Source organism: Physeter macrocephalus, chromosome 18 (genome assembly GCF_002837175.3).
Source record: "Physeter macrocephalus isolate SW-GA chromosome 18, ASM283717v5, whole genome shotgun sequence".
NCBI classification, from domain to species: domain Eukaryota; kingdom Metazoa; phylum Chordata; class Mammalia; order Artiodactyla; family Physeteridae; genus Physeter; species Physeter macrocephalus.
The window spans coordinates 22,133,099-22,150,537 of NC_041231.1; the positions used below are offsets into that span (position 1 = coordinate 22,133,099).

General features: G+C 41.5%; 1 protein-coding gene across 1 annotated transcript in view; it reads left to right on the plus strand.

Moving 5' to 3' along the window:
* Positions 1-17,439, plus strand: part of SHQ1 (SHQ1, H/ACA ribonucleoprotein assembly factor) — a 94,684-nt gene that overhangs the window by 50,108 nt on the left and 27,137 nt on the right. Inside the window, 1 exon segment of the mRNA XM_007104931.4 lies at positions 2,248-2,368. Within this exon segment, the coding sequence (XP_007104993.1) occupies positions 2,248-2,368 (121 nt within the window).

Below are 17,439 nucleotides of genomic sequence, written 5' to 3' on the forward strand. Positions count from 1 at the left end.
ATCCGTTCATCTGATGATGGACACTTAGGTTGCTTCCATGTCCTGGCTATCGTAAATAGAGCTGCAGTGAACATTTTGGTACATGACTCTTTTTGAATTATGGTTTTCTCAGGATATATGCCCAGTAGTGGGATTGCTGGGTCGTATGGTAGTTCTATTTGTAGTTTTATAAGGAACCTCCATACTGTTCTCCATAGTGAGTTTTGATTGTAGTCTCTCCTCCTGTCATCAGACTCTGCCTTCTAGGCCTGGGCGGTGGGGGGATCCCCACTCATCATTACATGTAGTTGCCCTGGGCCACTTTGATAAGACAGAAAGACCTTGACTTAACCAAGTGTAGTTTTAGGCCTTCTAAGTATTTCTTTTAACCCGCTGAGCAGTGGAGCGTTTATTGACATTCCTCCCCTCTGTGTATGAGGAAGCCACATAGTGAAAATTTTTGAAAAAAACATGGCCCCTGTTTTGAACTTACTACCTGCCTAACTCAAATAATAAAAACGTGATGTAGACCCAATGGCCCAAGAACACATGGGTAGCATCGCGGGTAGCTTCGGGCGTCAGTAAATTCAGAATTTGGATCCTGGGCCCTCCACTCAATGGCACTGTATCTTAACGGTCCTTGAGCCTCAGTTTCTCCTTCTGTGAAGTGAGCAAAGGAGGTTACGAGGAGAATCAGCCGAGTTTCCTTTCCACTTCTCTCCTTTGCAGGGTTTAGTAAGAGATCTGACGATTAGGGAAGTCAGTCCAGGCTTCCTCCAGGATGAAGACTTGAGCTGGGCTGTGAAGGCAGGCTAGGATCCCTCTAGGTGGAACAGAGAGGAAAAGGCCTTCCAGGTGTGGGGAAGCAGTTGAGCAATGGGCCACGGACAAGTCCATAGAGCCTTGAAAGCAAGCGCAGGGAGGGCCCTTGATGAAAGCAGTGCATCAAAATGCAATGTCACAGGGCTCAGCGGGAGAGAGTCCGAGGGTCACGGAAGAATTTATAATCTCAGCATGAGTGAGGATGGGTGGTCGGGGAGTGGTGGGGAAAGAGCAGCTACAAGAGGCATTTCCAGAGAAAAATCGTCAGGGCTTGGTGTGTGAGGCTAGGGGATGGAAGACATTGTGAGGGTTTAAGCAGGTGATTACTGTGTCATTCATTCATTCATCCATCCTTAAAATACTTAAATTGAAAATGTACTGCTACAAGGTTCTGTTCTAGGTATTGGGGATTAATGACTAAATAAAACAGAAGTCCCTGCTCTTATGAAGCTCACTTTCTAGTGTTAATTGTGTTAAAAATTTAGTGACAGCAATTTTGGCATCTTGTGATGTCATTAGGTAGCTCATGATCCTTTTATCATATCTGAAAGTCAAGTGGGAAATGCCAATGAAAGCATACCCAGTGTCTTCACGAAATCAATATACAGTATTTTCACGTTTTAGGACTATAAAGATAAGAATAAAACAGTGAAACTGAAAATGCCTTATTTCACAGATCTAAGGAAGTGGTACTACTGTAGATTTAGTAATTTGCCTTATGGTTAATAAATTTCAGGGACTGTCTTGAAGTTTGGAACACCTAGGGAATTGTTGAGTTGCGCGATTCCTTTTGTAGGCTTGGGTTTGAATTAAAATTAGGTTCATTTAACAACCAGGAGGAAGTAATTAGGTTGAACAAGACTTCAGTATTTGATGGCTTTTTTTCCAAGTGATTTTGTCAGCTTGTTTTTGAAGTAGGGCTATGATACTTTAGTTTTCAGTCTGAGTTTTCTTCAGTTCTTCAAGGTGAAAAAATTTAAGTTCGTACTAGATCATTCCTTGACAAAAAATGTTGATGTAAGAAATAGAGACATTTGAAAACTAAAATATAATTTTCCGTGGTATTTTGAAAGCTTGAATTAGAAGAACATCATCTAATTAAAGTTATGATGCATTTAAATACTCATTTACTTAGGAAACTTCTCTCGCTGTCATTTAACATACCTATTCATGTTTTATGTTATTTTTAAGGTAACCACAATTAATCAGCTATAACAATAGAGTATAAAGATTTTTTCATAATTCTTAAGGAAAGAAATAAAGAGGTTTGGACTTAATAGTACTGATACGATTTCTTGCAATAAAAGAATATGAAAAATATTCAAAAAATGATTAAAACTCTGAGCTGCCATAAATATATTACCCCTCAGTGTGAATTTCTCAGTTTAAAAAACAATCAGATGTTTTTCCTTGAGGATGACTTGATTTTTTTTCAATTTCCTTCAGGTAAAAGTGCAGTTTTAAAGTGTCTACTGGACATTCACAAAATTTTTCAGGAAAATGACCCAGCTTACATTCTAAACGATCTCTACATCTCAGACTACTGTGTGTGGATTCAGAAAGCCAAGTAAGTTTTCAGTTACAAATTTTACATGCTCCCATTTCTGGAACACCTACTTACCCGGGAGGAAGAAAATAAAATAACCTGGAGGATAAGTTTTAAGCAGGGACAAACCCGTACAGCTACCAAACACTTGAGAAGTCCTGGATCAGCACGGGGAACTTGGTGAAGTTGCTTAGGGAGGAGGTGCAGATGACAAAAAGGTTAATTTTCCTAGAAAAAAATTGGTACCGCCTGGAAAATATGTGTTAAAACCGACAGTTGTGACTCTTCATTGTTATGCTATTGACTGTCCTCAGTGAAATCTCGAGACTGGTCTGTCTGAACCTGTGTCTGTGGTTTAATTACAGTGGGGTGTGAATGTGAATGTGTGTGCAGGCATATGTGTAAACATCACAGGATACAAACCTAATCACATCTAATCACAACGAGAGCTGTGCCCTCTTTGGTTAATCACTGGCTTACGGAATCCTTTATTCAGAGTAGAAGAACAAAAGTCTTCAGAGCATAATAAAATGTATCTAAGGATTTACAAATGGCCTCCTTGAACTTGGTATGTAAAAAATTTTTTAATTGTTTGCCATTGCCTCACTCAAGGAAGCATATCAAGTTTAAAAATGCAGTGAATTTTCATTTTGGAAAAGGTGTTCTGTAGACCTGATTCTTATCAGACGTGCCCCAAATATCCATTTTAGTAGCAAGAGACTGTTAATGGAGAACATACAAAGAGAGCCTTTGACTGGAATAATTCTTAGGTGCTGTAGAAAAAGATGGCACAACATCATTTGTGACTGAGAAGAAAAATGATCATGATATTTTTACTATTAGTGTGATTGGTAGTGAATGCTTTAGGATGGCATTTAATGCCTGTTTGGAGTGAAGCATTATATAGAATTTATTTTTGATTTCTGTTCATGGGGAAGCAATTATATTGCAGAGTGAAATAAGAAAAAAAACTTGAGGCTCTACCTGTTGTAAGCAAAATGCTTAGGGACTGCTCAAGATATCGCCGATAACATACAGCAGGTGGTGTCAGCATTCGAGTTGGAAATCTAGATTTCGCCAGATGGAAAATTGCATCTTTAACCCCTGAGGTCATGATGGTATGTCATCACTTCATTTGATCCTCCTGCTAATTGAGCTTATCGAATACCCTGCTGCCATTTCCTGTTGTTTTCATAATAAAATTAAATTGGAATAGCCTATTTGTGAGGGTTTAGGTTTTTCTTTTTTCTTTCGGGGTGAGGATTTTATAAGCATGTAATGAGCATCGACGTTTGTGCTAGGATCCCGTTTCTGTGAGTGCCTCCTTGCTCTGTTTGTGGCATTCTTTATTGACTTGAGAGAAGATCGTATTTCATTGAACTAGAAGGATATACGCCCTCAAATTGATGTGGGGATTAATAGGACTTTTTTTCACTTAAAAAAATTTTTTTCCCTAGGTTTTAAGTTGCAGGAAATGAAACGACATTCTTAGGCTTCTAGTCATTGTTATGATAATAGTAATTTTTTAAAAAGATGTTAATGTATTGCGAGCAAGGTAGAAGAGAGAAACCAGCAGGAACTGTTCAAATTACTTTGGAAAAAAATTTTTCACCTTTACCAATTTGACTGTAACTTTCCTATCCCTAAATAAGCTGTGTCGTTTTCACTTTGTGTGTTAGTTTTAACTCTAGTCTAGCCCAGCTATTTTCCCCTCCCCCTTGAAGTAAGAGAACCTAATTTTAATTAAATTTTCTAAATTTCTTCTTAATTTTTCAAGCACAGCGTGATTGAACTTTCCAGTATCATCTCTGCTGTGAACTTTCTTGGCTCTGAATTAATAATACTGTGGTGAATGTCCATAATTTCCATAATTAATTTCTTCCTTACTTTTCACCTTCTATTTTATTTCTTGCCCGTACAGTTTATTAGTGAAATCTAGCACCTTATTTTTATGTATTAAAATAGTTCTGCATTTTTCTTAGTCTCTATTTGATGTTTTTGATTATAATAATAATGACTGTGTGAAATTTTATTTGAAATACCAGGCAAGTGCTAAATTCTGACTAGCATTCCATTTTTACAGTCAGACATTTACTTTGGCAAAAACTTACTGGAATATGGGTAGCAAAGTCATTCTTATACTGAATTAATGAAGTTAGGGCAACAGCTGTGGTAAGTTTTGCTTTAGTGCTTCGTAGTTAGTTTTCCTTGTGATATGTGTCTTGTAGAGCACATTTGCAGAGCTTAAAAACTGAAGCTCCTGCATTTTTGAGTTATAGACTCTGCACATTATTTTTCTGAAAAGGAATGCTTCCTGCCATCCTTTGCTGTAAGCTTCATTGGAAGTTTTGAGTGTGGTGGCCCCTGCAGCAAATACACCCTGGGTGGCAGCATGCAGAGTGGTTTGCTTGAGGTCATATAGCTTGTAAGAGATAGGTCTGTGATAGTCTCAGGTCTTCTGGCTCCAGATTTCATGTTTTTCCAGATGTACCACCTAGACAAGCCGTTGTCTTTGCCCATGGTATGGGGGGCGGGGGTAGGCGGTGTGCGGGGAGCCCTCCCTGTAGAGCGCTCTAGGGCGCTCTTCCTGTAGGACGAGGGATTAAGGGTTTCTCCGTCTTCCTCCGGGATATTCCCGTAGCGCTTGGCTTAGAGATCACTTCGGCACATGTCCTGTCTGCCTCACATTGGGCATACCTCTTTCTCCCTCTAAGATTTTAAAGGCCATGTGAATGAGCACCTGTCTGGGCCCGTTACAGTCCCTTGTGAGCACAGTAAATTTTAGTTGAATTGAATGGTGTCTAGTAGAGCCAGTTGAAGGAGCATTTCATGTTTTTCTTTTTGAACCAAACTGTAAATTAGCTCTAACTTATTTTTATTGACATTTTTAGCTACATTCAATAAAAGACTTCGCCCTTCTCCTCATTTCTTTTCCAGTGGGCTGCACTCACCAGTAGCACTGGTAGTTCTGACCTACTGAAAGGTTAGCATTTTACACCCTTTGGTTTAAGCTGGGGTGGAAAAACTTGTCCTGTAAAATATGTTCCAGCCCTGCCTCTCATGGACCGTAAGACCTTAGCAAGTCACTCCATCACTTCATCTAATGCACCCAGAGTTAGTATTTTAGTATTTTCTCTATTTTCCAGTGCATTTTTAAACCAGTGGAAATAATACTGCACATATCATTTTGTACCGTGTTTAGTACTTATAATAGTACCCTATAAATCATTTTCCTTTATAGAATAATATCCATAGCATAGTATTTTTTAAAAATAACTAATTGGTTCCTCCTTATAGAAGAAGTGTACACCCCCTGAAGAAAACTTGATACTTTATGGTTTTAATGCATGGTGTAATTTGAAATGACACGGGATAGAATATGGTGTTATTTTGTTTTTCTGCTTGGAAAAGTTTTGGTTGTCTATTTTTTTTTTTTTAAAGAAATTAAGATCTAAAATCCCAGCTGACTTTAGTACAAGTCTGAGCTTGTCATGAAGGTTCTGTATCTTTGTGTTCTCTAGTGTAGTTTTTTAAGGTAGGTACTTATGGGGGAAAAAGAAAATGTATGTCTTTGAAACACTGAACCTTTTTACATTGAACTGATAGATGGTTTACTGTGATTAATACTCTCCGTGCATTTTGTTTTTTCACTGCTTTTTCATATTCTTCCCCCACGCCCCGCAACAAATGAAATCTTACTTTGCAACCCTTTGGACACTAATGTGCAAAGTTTGTAGGGGGAAACAACTCCATCACCTAATAGTTTTGTTTATTATTTGATAAATCCTGGACCTCGGTTTCCTCAGTTGTGAATAAACCCGAGCCATTTCTGCATTGAAATCTTAAAATTTTAGAAAACTTAGGACCTTATCGTTGTTTCATACCACTTTGCTTCCTCTGTGTATGTGCTTTGGTAGGGGATAGGGTTATGTTCCTGAGAACAGTGTAGCTCTCTTCCTTTTAGCTTTCTCTTGTTCCTGGTTTATCTGCCAAAAGCCGTGGGAGTGGGGGTCACTCATATGCAGAGGTAAAACATCAGCACTCAATGTAGAAACAGAATTATTTATTTTTTTCAACCACTAATTTTTTTTTTTTTTTTTTTTTTTTTTTTTGGTATGCGGGCCTCTCACTGCTGTGGCCTCTCCCGTCGCGGAGCACAGGCTCCGGTCGCGCGGGCTCAGCGCCCACGGCTCCCGGGCCCAACCTCAGCGGCCATGGCTCACGGGCCCAACCGCTCCAAGGCATGTGGGATCTTCCCAGACCAGGGCACGAACCCGTGTCCCCTGCATCGGCAGGCGGACTCTCAACCACTGCGCCACCAGGGAAGCCCTCAACCACTAATTATTGAGCCCTACTCTATGCCAGGTACTGAGATAGCTGGTGGGGATACTCCGGTGAACAAGGGACACAACACCTTGAAGCTGATCTTCTAGTGGGGAACATAGATAGAAGGAAAATGCCATAGCCTGATAGCAGCAGCTACAGTGGGGAAGTATGGGTGCTGTGGGAGCACCTAGGAGGCCACATGCCTAGTCTTGGGGTATAGGAAACCACTTCCGGCAGGAAGAGTTGAAGCTGAGAGCCGAAAGGTCAGGAAGGGGTGGTCAGATGCAGATGGGGAGGCAGGGGTGGAGGGCATTTCAGACAACAGGGACGGAGGAATGTGGCCCTTTTAAAGAGCTTGAAAGCTTAGAACAGTTGGATCTTGGTACAAGAATGAGAGGAAAGAAATGAGGCTGGAGAGTTCTGTAGATCCTTGGCCGCATGAAGATGTTTGAGGTTTGTCCTGGGAGAGTGTGGAGCAGCTGAAGAGTTTAAGCGATGGAGTGTCTGTGTGAGCGACACAGTGAGATTTAGGTTCTGGGAAGATGCATCAGGTTACATTGTGGGGAATGAACTGGGGTGAGGGCAGAGCTCAGACTCAGGCTGAAAGGCTAGTTAGGAGGTGAGTGATCCAGGCAAAAGGCAGCTGTAGCCTGAGCCAGGGCAGTGAGAGTGGGGAAGGAGACTAGTGGTCAGGTTTAAGGGGTAGATGAGACAGGACTGAATAAGGATTGGACCTCAGGGGAGAGTGAGAAGGGGGGCAGTCAAAGGTGAGGTCTGGATTTTGACTTGGGCCAGTTAACTGGGCCATCGGAGGTGCATTTGCTGAAATTAAATCATACTGGAGGGGGTAGGTTGGAAGAGAAGTGAGAGGGTGGGAAGACGAGGAGTTCAGTTTTAGAAATGTTGATTTGAGGTCTCTAAGGAGTATCCATAAAGAAAGAGTCGGGAACATTTGGATCACAGCTGGAAAAGATGTATAGAGAAGAGTTGGACAAAGAAGGGATGTGAATTAATAGCAAAACATAAAAAATGGTATCTGGTTGTACAGTACTGTTACACATATGAGTATAATAAAATCAGGAGTGGATGCATTCCAGGCTGGGAAAATAGCATCATGCAGAGGAGTAGACAAGTCAAACATGTAAGCAACGTGGAGAACAGATTTCCTGGTTGTAGCTCCGGTGGCTTAGAAGGGCAAGAATGGAAGTGAGGCATTTTTGCATTTGGATCACAGTTTTATCTGTCCTTTAGTTTCCCTTTATTATTAAATAAGAGAGTCTGCAGTTAGCCTGAGGTCATGATGTTTTAGTAACAGGGCCAGATCTGAAACGCTTATTTCTCCCTTCGGTGTGCTGGAGACTGTCGCGGTATTTTTGACTTAGAAATCACTTGGTGGGCTTCCCTGGTGGCACAGTGGTTAAGAGTCCGCCTGCCAATGCAGAGGACATGGATTCGAGCCCTGGTCCAGGAGGATCCCACATGCCGCAGAGCGACTAAGTCCGTGCGCCACAGCTACTGAGCCTGCACCCTGGAGCCCACGAGCCACAACTACTGAACCCACGTGCCACAGCTACTGAAGCCCACGCACCTGGAGTCCGTGTTCCGCGGCAAGAGAAGCCACCGCGATGAGAAGCCCGTGCACCGCAACGAAGAGTAGCCTCCTCTCGCTGCAACTAGAGAAACAAAGACCCGACGCAGCCAAAAATAAATTAAAAAAAAAAAATCACTTGGTTACATGTGAGAAAACCAGTCGAACTTTTATAGTAAAAATGGGGACTTCATTAGGAGGCTACAGGTTATCTTCTGGGACCCAGGTGCTGAGTACAGCTGGGCCCCTTGAGCTCAAGGCACAAAGTGTGGGGCTGGCTTACTTTCTGGTGACATGCGGTCCCTCGAGTTGCTTATTTCTCCAGGCCCCTGCTGCTCTTCTCCCTTTGGTGCACGTGGAGGAGAATGGCTCTTCTACAGCTCTGAGTTTCCATGTGGAAACTAGAGTCCCTTGTTTATGATTCCAAGGGAGGGAGAATGTGGTTGACCCAGCATGGGTCCGTGTTTTTTGTTTTTGTTTTTCTGGTACGTGGGCCTCTCACTGTTGTGGCCTCTCCCGCTGCGGAGCACAGGCTCCGGACGCGCAGGCCCAGCGGCCATGGCTCACGGGCCCAGCCACTCCGCGGCATGTGGGATCTTCCCGGACCGGGGCACGAACCCGTGTCCCCTGCATCGGCAGGCGATTCTCAACCACTGCACCACCAGGGATGCCCAGGTCCGTGTTTTTTCCTGGTCTAGTTGCCTTGGTCACAGAGGGCGTGGAGTGGGGGTGCCCCCTAAAGTGGTACACACATGGTCCCAGGGCCCACTTTGTCACCAGTGAGTGGCCTTTCTCAGAGCAGGGTGCATGTGGGGCATGCGGACCCCTTAAGAGGATGCTGCTGGAATTCCATGACACCATTCTGAGCCATAGCTGAGGGTGAGCCCTGACACCTACCACTGCCTGTGTCACTGATACTCATAATAAAATACAGTGCTGAGGCTGATTTCAGAGGGCTGTTCAGTTCAGGCAAAACAGATGATCATCACGCACTCTAGGTGGTTTCACTTCTGCAGGGGAAGTTACTTCTCTGACAAATGGTACAACATTAAGGGTTACATTAGCTGCTAATGATTCGCATGTAGAAATTTCAAGAAACAATTGTGCAGAATTTCAAGCAAGTTAAACCTCCCTTGAACTGAAGTCATTCTTGGTAAGGTGCTTATTCGGGCCTGTCAGGTTGCTCCTCAGTTTTACTGTTTATTTTTAATTAAATCCACCAATTCGTCCTGGATGGGAGTGGGTTTTATCTCCATAAGAAAAGATTAGTACATGCCAATATCCATTCACCGTAGCCCTTCAGTGCGGTTTCATATAGAAAGGATTTACTTAATGGTTCTTCACCTTATCACTGGTAGTTCAGCAATGCCCACTGGGGACTGCTGCTCTTCATTAGACTTCTCTAACAAGAAATGTGCCAATAAATCATGAGATTACAAATGTTCCTAAAGATTTCAGCACAAAATAAACCTTTGTAAAGATATGAATGCTCCATGTAACTGTACACATTGAGAAAACTAGCCAAAGAATTCTATATCTGAATGTTCAGGTTTTGTGGAGCTTTTTGTTGTTGTTTTACTTGTTGTTTTTTAATGTGTAATATCTATCCTTGTTTTTTTTTTAAGGTGATCTTCTTTATTTCAGAGTAGTTGTAGATTTACAGAAAAATTGTGAAGATGGTACAGAGAGTTCCCAGATATCCCACATTCAGTTTCCCCTATTATTAACTTCTTACATCGGTATGGTAATTTGTTACAATTAATGAACCATTATTGATACATTATTATTAGCTCAACTCCATAGATTCATTTAGCTTTTCCTAGTTTTTACCTAATGTCCTTTTCAAATTTTAGGCTACCACATTTTGTTGTGTTTTTTACTAAGAGCTGGAACTCAAATCAGTAAAGCTCCGTTTCTTGGACGTTTTGTTTTTCCAAGAGCTTAAATGCTATTGAAAGGCAATGAAATATTATTGAGATATATTAAGATGCCTGAGGGGCTTACTACATACAAACATTCTAATCTAGACCTTGAAAAAAATAGGTTTGGCAGATGGGAGAATGTTTAGAAATTTGGAAACGTAATTCATTTATCATTTTTACTTACACCTGTACTGTGGGCATTGTGATTTTGCTATATTAATAAAAATAGAGAAGGTTTGCAAAAATAAAGTGAGCAAGGCTTTATATTTTCATATTAATTTTCTAAAGGTGGTAGACATTAGAGGAGAAAGTGTGAATACAAGTTCTTGTAAAAAATATACAGACTTGCAGGGGTGAGTGGGCAGCTCCCATACTGGAAAGTGACGGCATTTATCTGTACAGGGAGGCTTGTATGTGTCAGGCCATTCAAGGACTTCAGCTGGGCGGCTGTGTTTGGTTTTTGTCTCTGTCCTTACTCGTTTTGTTTCCAGATACTTGGCTCCAGACTTAAATCCTTGGTTTTGGCTTGCTGGAGCCCTGGCTTTTCACAGAGTATAATTAGCTACTATGTGAGCAAATTGGTCTTTTCTTTCACCTCCCTGTTCTAATGTACTTTTGCACGTCATAGGTCTTGGGAGGATTCTCGGTGGTGGGAGGGAGACTGGCAGGATCAAGTGAGTCAGGTGGGAATTGATGTAGTCAGGTTTTGTGAACCCGTATTCTCTGCTTCAGATAGAATTTTCCTTGTGCGCGGATGCTCTTCACGTCTCACTCAGAGAAGAGGCTTACATTGATTAATGTGGCATATGTGTGGTTATCTTACTTAGAAAGTGCTCTGTTTAAGGAGAGCTTTGTCAAGAGCGTCCTTTGAATGGAGTCATAAGAAAGCTTTTTTAAAAAACTGACAACTTCAAGTACAATTTCCTTTTTCTTCTGCCAAATATGACTGAAACCCAATCCTTGTTATAACATAATTATCTCAACTGAAGCCAGCCGGGAGTTGCTGCCTTAATGTAAGGGGTGCGAAGTCCCCTAAACAAATAGAAGATTAATTACATTCACAGCATGTTATGAAGGTGATGAGATTGATTGTGATCATTTGACTGGTCCCATTTCCTACTCTGACTACTTTCCTGAATAAATAGAAGCTGGGAAAATTATAAATAGAGCTTTAGAGAGTACTGTTGTGCCAGGGGTGGGAAAAGGGCCTCCTTGAGGTATATTCGTAGATTGTAAGTGATGTATGATGTTAATTGTAGATAACTTTATCATTGATTATTTGCCGTTCTCAGTTTAAACAGCTTTCCAAGGATAGTTTTTATCTTTCAAAATATAGATATTAACAGAGCATTGGAGGAATTTGACAGAGTGTATTTTAAGTGTATAGATTATAGATTTCAGCAATTTTTTAAAAATTTTATTTATTTATTTTTGGCTGCATTGGGTGGGTCTTCATTGCTGCGTGCAGGCTTTCTCTAGTTGCGGCGAGCAGAGGCTACTCTTCATTGCAGTGTGCGGGCTTCTCATTGCCGTGGCTTCTCTGGTTGCAGAGCATAGGCTCTAGGCACGTGGGCTTCAGTAGCTGTGGCACACGGGTTCAGTAGTTGTGGCTCACGCGCTCTAGAGCACAAGCTTAGTAGTTGTGGTGCACGGGCTTAGTTGCTCCGCGGCTTGTGGGATCTTCCCGGACCAGGGCTCGAACCCATGTCCCCTGCATTGGCAGGCGGATTCTTAACCACAGCGCCACCAGGGAAGCCCGATTTCAGCAAATTTCTGATCCATTTTTAGATGTTTTTACTTAGTGTGTCCTTTTGAAAGGTTTAAACTAAAGAAAATGTCAACTCTTAGATGCTTATTATGTTGTTTTTTCTTCATAGAAGCTTCTGCTTTTGTTAAAATGATAAGTTAGTATTTTCATGAGGCACTGTTTTCTATTTTTATTATATGTTTGTCTTACTTCTTTTTTCCTGGATAGTTTTCTAATATTGTAAAATTGTGATTTTGATTTAGACGTTTATTCTCCAAATCTTCTATTATAGTGGCCTCTAAAGTGAGCTTCACTTAAGGCCATGGAGTATGTAAAACAATCTTTCTAGAGTGCAGAAAAACTATAATAGATCTGTGTTTATTGATTAAGAAGAATTTTAAGCTTCACTAATATTTAATGTATGGATCAGTGGCAAAAGTCATGTTTTGTGGGTCCCAAACTTTTTTAATGATGGGCTACTTGATCCAAAGTTTAGAGGAAGAGCCATCTTTATTTCCAAAGGGAAGCACTTAGTACATTTATTCTCAAAGCCTGAATTATGGCCGAGGAGGGGTTGTCTTGCCTGAGAAACTGGAGTTGGGGTTCAGGGACTCCAGTCAGCCTCTGCCAGTTGCTTGAACTTAGTTGAAGACAAAGAAACTCAACTTCCAGAGCTTGAGATTTGTGCCAGATGTAAAATGGTCCCTTCCTGCTTTAGTTTTATGTTCTGTTTGATGAGTGGAGAGAAAGAAGCCTAACTCGGGAATGCAGAGCCTTTGTCACGATGATAACATGTATTTCTTGTGCCCAGACACCTTGTCTTTTGCTTTGGGGATTCTTATGTATTAACTTAAAATGTGAAAGAACAAAAAGCCGACTATCCTTATGAAAAAAAAAGAAGGAAATTTGAAATGGATGCTCATGTAGGTTTGGGAGTGGGGTATAATAGAGATTCAGTCTCAAGATGCTATGATTCCATGAGGAGTGCTTTTGTGATTTCATTGTGAGTTCCTGATCCAAAGAAAAAGAGCCAAAGAAATCTGGACTGTGACTGTCCTAAAGGGCAAAGGACTTATTCAACTTGGTACCCTGGCACCTAGCAGAATGCCGGTCACTTATTAGTAAATGTTCATGGAACTGAAAATTTTCTTTCTAATTCAGTAAAAAGCTTCAATGAAAAGTAGCAGTTTTACCCTCTCTTTACACGATACTAAACCTCTGTCTCTAGGACCTTCAGTGTATGTCCTGTTCTTCTTGTCCTAATCACAAGATAAGGATACATGCACTTACCTACACAGATGTTATGTGTCCAGATGGATGTCAAAGGAAACAGAACTTTTTTCAGGTGATTATCTACTCAGGTTTGAGAAAGTCAAAATGGGCTTGAGGTGTAGGAGAGAGAGCAGTGTGTGGAGGTTCGGATGGTTGGGTGGATGGATGTTTAGATCGCTTCCATGTCCCCTGCTTACTGTTGAGCAGTATTGGCCCAGAGGTTGGGTGGGGACTGCCCTGCAACCTCCCCGAGGAGTCAGGCACAAGAATCGACCATCAAGGGACCAGCAACCACACGCCGTCCCCAGGTCCCGAGACAGAGAACATGAGCCAGTTGAGGAGGAGGAAGGTACTCTGGCCTTCAATTCCAGGACATTCCCCAGGTCATCTCCAAATTACACACCCGAGCAGGAGACAGACAGGCGATCTACTGTGTAACTGAAGGATGTCATGGATAGCCATTCAATTTAATTCTCCTTCCAAAAGGGAGATACCTATGTGTAATTGTGTCTTAGATCACACCTTGTTTATCTAAAATATTTATAGTTGTAATTGCTTGTTAATTATTAATAATGTATTAATGATAATTATTTAATTATTAAACTCAATTATTTATAATTATAAATATTTCTTTTCTTTGTGGTTCATTTGTTTAAATGAATTCAGAGTCTGATTGAATCCAAAATTTATTGAATATCTACTATGACCGGCGTTGTACTCAGTGCTGGAGGTTAGATCAAGGTCAGAATTTCCACATCAAGGAACCCACTGTCTGGGAAGGTTAAAGATACTACACTATGATGAAAAATCATAACTGGAAAGTTAAATGGCAAAAGCCACGTGTATAAAGCTGTATATGCTGAGATGGCTCAATCACATTAAGAAATATGTATTGGGCTTCCCTGGTGGCGCAGGGTTAAGAATCCGCCTGCCAATGCAGGGGGGCGTGGGTTCGAGCCCTGGGCTGGGAAGATCCCACATGCCGCAGAGCAACTCAGCCCGTGCGCCACAACTACTGAGCCTGTGTGCCACAACTACTGAAGGCCGCGTGCCTAGAGCCCGTGTTCCGCAACAAGAGAAGCCACCGCAATGAGAAGCCTGCGCACCGCAACAAAGAGTAGCCCTCGCTCGCCACAACTAGAGAAGCCAGCGCACAGCAACGAAGGCCCAACGCAGCCAAAAATAAATGAATAAAATAAATAAATAAATAATTTTTAAAAATAAAATAAAAAATAAAAGGCTGGCCAACATGGCTGTTCATTCTAAAGTGATGTTACTTAAAAAAAAAAAAAAAAAGAAATAGGTATTCACAAAACAAAAACCCTAGAAGGAAGCACATTAATGTTGATAAAAGTTATCTCTGGCTTGTGGATTTACGGGGGCTTTTCTATTTTATACTTACTTTTTGGGTGTGTTTACAGTGAACATGTATTTTATTTTTTCCCTGATGGGAATTTTAGGAAGTTACAAGGGTGATATCAGTGCTTGTTATTTTTTTTCCTTACATGTAAGAGAATATTACAGAACTGAATGAAGTAAAAAGTGTGGTGATCTGCGCTTAAGGCCCAACTAAATCAGTAAACGAATGAAAAAAGAAAGCCCTTATGTCCTGAATGAAATGAAATAGACATAGTAAATAGATAATCTATCAGCACTTGCTTGAGCTTTCTCAAATATGAACTTAGCATTTAAGTCAAGTAGTAATTTGACATTATCTTCAAATGTGGAGTTTCTCTCCTTGCAGGGTGCACCATTTTATTATTTATTCAATATAAAATTATAGAGCAGAAAAAAGATACCAGACCATTAGACGTCTCCTGTGTATGTGTTCTCAGTTTTACAGTACATCAAGTGGCAGAATGTACTCTGATATCATGGCATACTTGTCCTTTGTGTAGGTGAACTGCTGTTAGCCTGGTGATAGATGAAATATCACTTTACATCACACATTTATAGTTATGTGGTGTGCCTTAAATGACAGTGAAATGTGAAAAGTGATGTCTGTTCTGATGATCTTGTTTTCTTCAGGCTCTTTCTTGCCCTGTAACCTCAAGCCGTGTACACACCCAAAGTTGTTCTTAGGCGATCTCATTTTTGATACCTTCCGAGAACTCAAAGACACTTTGAGCAAAGACTAAAACACCATCTCACATCTAGTATTAAGTACCCTTGGCCATTCTAAGTAAGCTTGCCAGCCAGTTTAGATTTTCTATCCTTAGAATATCCTAAAGCTTCAAGAAAATAAGGGTTTAGTTCTTACTGAAAGAAATTCACTTCATTTCTAACTTGATGTTTAAAATTACAGTTGTCAGCACACATCCTATATACCTGTTTTAACAGATAAAACAGTTAAAAGGATTTCACTTCAGCTGGGTAAGCTAAAGCCATCTGAATGAATAAAACTATTGGCAAAGGGTCTCCACTTGACTAAATACTGGATTAATAAAATACAAGCTTTCAAAACTCAGGAAGTTGTGAAGCTTTTATTCTGAACACATCTGTACTATACATACTTATGCTTCAGAAGTGTTATCGTAACCCATGATTTCAGATGGAAATTTCAAATCTAGAATGTTCAGGAGGTACGTACTAGGTTTCTGTTACCTTTTTATCAGAAAGATCCAGTCTTGCTCCAGGTTTATGGGAAAACATCCTTGTTTTTGTTTTTAAACACAAGCTTACACAGATCTTCCATCATGTTTCCATTGACCATACTTTTTCAAAGGTCACCTGCCATTCGAAGATGGGCTCTCCCCTTGAGGCTTGGGAGTGAGAGGTGAGGCCACACACCTACTCTGTTTCACATCTTTGGGGGGTCTTGTTACCAAGTGGCAGTGATGGTGGTTCGTAAGTTGTGACTGCTTTAGGCTAGAGTTATCTTTTCTCCCAACCATCTGTTCATTCAACAGATATTTATGAGTTCTTACTATGGGCAGCATTCCGTGCTAAGGTTCTGAGCCTCCATTGGTAAGCAGAAACCAGACATGCTCCCATGCCGCATGGAATTTATGGTCTAAGGGAAGAGAGATGTTAATCAAATAATCGCATACACAAAAAGTAAAAGCAAAACCTTGGAAAGTGCTCCAAGAAAAAAGATTCATGCTCCTGTGAAAGCGCATTATAGCCAACCTGGTCTGGTGGGGGGATACGAGGAGGGGGCAGGTAATGACCGGGGAAGCTTTCCTTGGGGAAATACTTGCTTTGAATACCAAAGTACAAGCAGGAGTTAACTTAAGAGAGGTGATGGATTTCACAGAATGTAGTAGGCCCACTACTTGCAGAGGTTGTGTGGCAGGAGGGAGTTTTGTATGTGTTCAAGAAATTGAAAGAATAGGATGTTCAGCCAGGGTGGCTGAAACATAAAAGGTATATGTGTGTGTGGATGGATCAAGATGTGGCTGGTGGTGGGCTTCCCCGGTGGTGCAGGGGTTGAGAATCCGCCTGCCGATGCAGGGGACACAGGTTCGTGCCCCGGTCCAGGAAGATCCCACATGCCATGGAGCGGCTGGGCCCGTGAGCCGTGGCCGCTGAGCCTGCGCGTCCGGAGCCTGTGCTCCGCAACGGGAGAGACCGCAACAGTGAGAGGCCCGCGTGCCACAAAAAAAAAAAAAAAAAAAAAAGATGTGGCTGGTGGTTCAGGCAAGGCCCAGACTGTACAGTAGCGTCTGCGTAATGTTAAGAATTTTTATCTTGATCTTGAGAACAGTGGGAAGCTGGAGAAGGATCTTAGGCACACGATGGGAGAAGATCACTGGGGTAGTAGTGTGAATTGCATGTTATACCAGCTAGAAAGTTCCTTGTGAGGGTTGAGCGTAGCCTGACCAGGGAAGTAGGATTTAGGGACTAAAATGGATTTGGGGAGAGAGGAAGAAGCCATCACGGAGTACAGTGCCTGAGTCTGTGGCTTGCGCAGCTGAACAAGTGATGAAACATCATTTGGGAAGGATAATTCTCAGGCAGTTGGCTTTTGTTAGAGAAATTCTTCTGTTCACAGAACTTAGCCTCTTTTGTGGTGATCTGCAGTATAGTTCATAATTCTGGGTAATGGCTAGTTTTCTTTCTTTGCCTCTGTGGGTTTTTTTTAATTTAGTTAATTTATTTAGTTTTGGCTGCATTGGGTCTTCGTTGCTGCACACAGGCTTTCTCTAGTTGCGGCAAGCGGGAGCTACTCTTTGTTGAGGTGCACGGGCTTCTCATTGTGGTGGCTTCTCTTGTTGCGGAGCACGGGCTGTAGGCG